The following is a 5,268-nucleotide window of genomic DNA, read 5'->3' as shown; positions in this document are numbered from 1 at the left end:
ACCCGGTATAAAAACAAGTCGATCATGACTAACTAGGAACTTGATGCGAGTGTTATCGATCTTTCGAGAGAGGGGGAAGAGTCGGATGTTAATTTGAAAGAAGATATGTATAATCTAAAACAACAGATAGCCAAGATGTACCAAGCATAGGTAAAAGGGCACCCGACACCACTTTACCCCACCAACCCTGCCTTTGTCCTGCCATTGGCTCAGTCCCAGGAACCTCCCACGGCCGATTCATCCTTGGGCTTTCCCATTTACCACCACTATCAGGGCACTACTTCCCAAACACCACAAGCTCCACCACCCAAACCAGTTCCATACCCTCCTCCACCAGCCACTCCTATTTTCGTGGCACCCCCACCCACTACACTCCACTGATCCTCTAGCGAGCCCTTATTTCAAGCCCATGATAACCAATATTACTCCCCAGAGCCCACTTTCAAAGCTCCAGAACCCTATTCCTACACTCCTCGTTTTGATCTCCCTATGGAAACTGAGAAACTGTCTTAAAATCCTGCCTAGAGGATATGTTTAGGAAGGTTAAGAGCCTGGAACAGTCCTTCAGGAATATGCAGGGGTTGGGAGGTCAGGTAAGCGTGGCTTACAAGGATCTATGTTTATTTCCAGATGTTCAGTTACCGGCGGGGTTTAAGATGCCTAGGTTTGATTTGTATGATGGGCACAGAGATCCGGTGGTGCACCTGAGAGGTTTCTATAGCAAAATGAGGGGAGCTCGCGGGAAAGACGAGTTGCTAATGGCATATTTCAGTCAAAGTCTGAGTAGTTCGGCGCTGGAGTGGTACACTCGGCAGGATCACGAAAGATGGTATACAGGGGACGATCTAGCCCAGGCATTCGCTTGTCACTTCCACTACAATCTTGAGATTATTTTGGATCGGCTGTCTGTGACAAAGATTGAGAAAAAGCACAATGAAAGCTTTAGGGAGTATGGTTTTCGGTGGAAAGAACAGGCAGCAAGGGTTGACCCTTCAATGAAAGAAAGTGAAATGGTGGATTATTTTCTGCAGGCCTTAGAACCTACTTATTACGGTCATCTGGTATCAGATATAGGCAAGTTCTTCAATGAAGTGGTGAAGATGGGCAGTATGGTAGAATAAGGGCTTAAGACAAAAAAAATCATGAACTATTCGGCTATTAAGGCAACCATCCAGGCCATTCAAATTGGAACTAGGGGGGTAATTGGAAAGAAGAAGAAAGAGGATGTAGCAACGATTGATTCAGGAGCTTGGTTTAGACCTAGGGGCTCACCTCACCACTATAATCAGTCTCGACCCCACCACCAAACCTAACCCCATACCCCGTGTAATCCACCCCAACACTACTACCCACCACTAGACCCCCATTTCTCTGTCCACCATGCCCAAGCATATAGCCAACCCCATGCCCATGCACAATGGCGTGCGCCAGCCCCACAAAATACCTACTTAGCTCCACAAAATGCCTACCCACCCCCACAAACCTACCAAAACCCTCGTAGACCAGCTTTCCGGTCCAATCAAGTATTTAAGAATGAGAGCTTGCAGAAGAAGAAAAACTTCACTTCATTATGAGAGTCCTATACTAGTTTGTTCCATAGGCTAAGACAATTGGATATGCTGAGGCCGATCGAGTCAAAATTGCCAAATCCTCCCCCAAGAAATCTTGATTATTCTGTAAGTTGCGAATATTGTTCTGGTGCTCCGGGGCACGACACAGAGAAATGCTGGTAATTGAAAAATGCTATCCAGGAGCTCATTGATACAAATCTAATTGAAGTCAAAGCTCTGGAGGTGCCCAATATCAACCAGAACCCGCTGCCAACCCATCAAGAGACAAACATGATTGAGATAATGCATAAAGAAGGGGAGCCCAAAAAGCCTTTGCAGATCATCATGATGATTCGATCCAGTGAGGTAAAGCCAGTTGAAAAATTAACAAGTGAGATATCAGTGATCAAGTTGAACGGGACAAACAGTAAGCCCTCTGCGGTGGTCAAGAAGGGGTCCTCAAGTGATGTTGCCGTGAAATAAGAAAGGGCAAAAGTGGTTGTGCCAGGAGTGGCGAACAAACCTGTTGTAATTGTGGAGGGTGCCCGCACAAATCTTATCATTATTAAACCTATAACCCAGCTACCGATATTCAACAGCAAAGCTATCCCATGGAACTATGAGCGGGTGACAGTAACTTACAAAGGAAAAGAAGTTAAAGAAGAAGTCTATGAGACCCACGGATTGACTCGGTCGGGGAGATGCTTTGCCTCCGAGGAATTAAGAAAAGCTAAAACCTCCAAAGATAACCCAGTGCTAGTAAAGAAAGTTGTGACCGAAGAAGAGGCAAAAGAATTTTTGAGAAAGATGAAGGTGCAAGACTATTCCATTGTGTAGCAATTGAGGAAGACGACTGCTCAGATTTCACTGTTGTCATTATTAATTCACTCGGGCGAGCACCGTCAGGCCTTGATGAAAATCCTGAATGAGGCCCACGATCCTGACAAAATCTCAGTAAACCATTTGGAAAAGATAGCTAACAAGATATTTGAGATAAACAGAGTCACTTTTTCTGATGATGAGTAGCTTGTGGAGGGTAGTGAGCACAATAGAGCCCTCTATCTTACGGTGAAATGCGAAGATTCCGTGGTTACTCTGGTATTGGTCGACAATGATTCTAGTGTGAACATTTGCCCTCCCTCCACTCTGAACAAGTTGAAAGTGAAGGATGAAAGAATTCAAAAAAACAGTATCTGCATTCAGGGATTTGATGGCGGAGGGAAAGAATCAGTCGGGGACATAGTACTTGAGCTGACAATAGGCCTAGTTGAATTCACTATGGAGTTCCAGGTGCTGGATGTGGCTATTTCCTACAATCTGTTATTGGGTCGACCTTGGATTCATGCTGCCAAAGTAGTTCCATCCACCCTGCACCAGATGGTTAAATTTGAATGGGATAGACAGGAAATCGTGGTACATGGCGAGGATAATCTGTGTGCTCATAGTGATGCTATTGTACTGTTCATTGAGGTTGAAGACGACAAGGAGCCATGGGTCGATCAGGTCTTTGAAACAGTGTCAGTTGAGAAAATTCCAAAAGGGAAATGTGTTCCAATTGCAAAGGTAACCGCCGTGTCAGTCATAGTGGCTTTTGAAATGTTGAAAAATGGTTTTGTACATGGTAAGGGTTTAGGTGCATCTCTGCAGGGCATCGTACAGCTGGTGGCTCTTCCTAAAAACTTGGATACATTTGATTTGGGGTTCAAGCCCACAGTCGCTGATGTGAGAAGAGCCAGAAAAATGAAACAGAGGGCATGGGTCCTTCCAAAGCCTGTCCCGCATCTTTCTAGATCATTTATCAGGCCTGGTACCAGAAAGTGCCCAGTGACAACGGTTCCCAATTCAGTGGTTGATGTTGATGAAGATTTGATTGAAAGGTTCGAGAGGTTATTCGCCGATGTAAACATAGTGGAAGTTGGAGAGGGTTCGAGTAAAGTAGATGTGCAGTTTGTTGGACCAAGTGCAAAGCTTAACAATTGGGAAGCTACTCCTCTCCCTACCCGGAAGGAGTTTTGGTAGTTTGCTTTGATTTTCTTTCAGTTTATTTGGATTATTCCAGGGTTGTAATTCAGATTCTATGTTCCGTTCGTTTGGATGTATAAACCTTGTTATCTTTTAATTTCAATGAAATGCAATTTCTCTTTTTCATCATTCCTAATAGTTTTCATTTTTGTTTTTCTTCTCTTCCTTGTACAGTTCTTTTTATGCTGGTTTCAATGACATGACATGCATGAGGAATCTTCGGCCCAGTCTTAAAAGCCAATCTAATTCTGAACTAATAATTTAAGAAATAGAGTGTGATGATGAATCAGAATATGATGAGGATGAGGCCTTTGAAGAGATTAGTAAAGAATTAAGCCATTTATAAGAAAAACCCAAGCCTAACCTGAAAGATATAGAAGCAATCAATTTAGGCGACAAAGATAATGTCAGAGAAACTAAGATAAGTGTCCATCTTGAACCACAAATCAGGGAAGAGATAATTAAAGCATTGTTCGAATACAAAGATATCTTTCATGGTCATATGACGATATGCCGAGTCTAAGCATTGACTTGGTGGTTCACAAATTGCCCACTGACCCGGCATTTCCTCCCGTCAAACAGAAGTTGAGGAAGTTCAAAACTGACATGAGTGTAAAGATTAAAGAAGAGGTTACAAAGCAGTTTGAGGCAAAGGTCATTCGAGTCACGCGGTATACCACTTGGTTAGCCAGTGTTGTGTCGGTGCCAAAGAAGGATGGTAATACCAGAGTGTGTGTTGAGTACTGTGATCTCAACAAGGCAAGTCCAAAGGACAATTTCACACTGCCAAATATCCACATTTTGATTGATAATTGTGCCAAGCATGAGACTGGGTCATTTGTGGATTGCTATGCGGGCTATTATCAGAACTTAATGGATTAGGAAGATGCGGAAAAGACAACATTCATCACGCCATGGGGAACGTATTGCTATCGGGTCATGCCTTTCGGTTTGAAAAATGCTGGGGCAACTTACATGAGGGCGATGACGACCATATTCCACGACTTAATACACAGGGAGATCAAGGTTTATGTGAATGATGTGATCATAAAGTCTAGAAAGCAGTCTGACCATGTCAGAGATTTGAGAAAGTTCTTCCAAAGGCTTCACAGGTACAATCTTAAGCTCAATCCTACAAAGTGCTCATTCGATGTCCCATCTCGAAAACTGTTGGGATTCATAGTCAGTCGGCGAGGTATTGAATTGGACCCGTCAAAGATTAAAGCTATCCAAGAATTGCTGCCTCCAAGGAACAAGACTGAGGTGATGAGTCTATTAGGGAGGTTGAATTACATCAACAGATTTATTGCTTAACTTACGACAACTTGTGAGCCTATCTTTAAACTATTGAAGAAGGATGCTGTGGTCAGGTGGATAGATGAGTGTCAAGAAGCATTTGATAAGATAAAGGGGTATTTGTCGAACCCACCTGTGTTGGTGCCACTAGAACCAGGGAGACTTTTGATTTTGTATTTGATGGTTTTGGACAATTCGTTTGGTTGTGTGTTGGGTCAGCATGACATCACCGGCAGGAAAGAGCAGGCCATCTATTATCTCAGCAAGAAGTTCACATCTTACGAGGTTAAGTACACTCACCTGGAAAGGATATGTTGTGCCCTAACTTGGGTGGCACGGAAGTTGAAGCATTATTTGTCATCTTACACTACTACCTCATCTCTCGTTTGGATCCATTAAA

At 43.4% G+C, this 5,268-nt stretch overlaps 1 protein-coding gene across 1 annotated transcript; it reads left to right on the top strand.

Annotated features, from left to right (window-relative positions):
* The first annotated feature begins 530 nt into the window (after positions 1-530).
* LOC138875951 (uncharacterized) lies at positions 531-3,569 on the top strand. Its single transcript, XM_070154831.1, has 5 exons — positions 531-974; positions 1,032-1,112; positions 1,752-1,977; positions 2,059-2,363; positions 2,577-3,569. Exons 1-5 carry the CDS (start codon positions 531-533, stop codon positions 3,567-3,569), a joined length of 2,049 nt encoding a protein of 682 aa, XP_070010932.1.
* The last annotated feature ends 1,699 nt before the right edge of the window (positions 3,570-5,268 follow it).

Source organism: Nicotiana sylvestris, chromosome 8 (genome assembly GCF_000393655.2).
Source record: "Nicotiana sylvestris chromosome 8, ASM39365v2, whole genome shotgun sequence".
Lineage (NCBI taxonomy): Eukaryota > Viridiplantae > Streptophyta > Magnoliopsida > Solanales > Solanaceae > Nicotiana > Nicotiana sylvestris.
The sequence above is the reverse complement of the archived record's forward strand: the minus strand, read 5'-3'. Positions and strand labels throughout refer to the sequence as shown.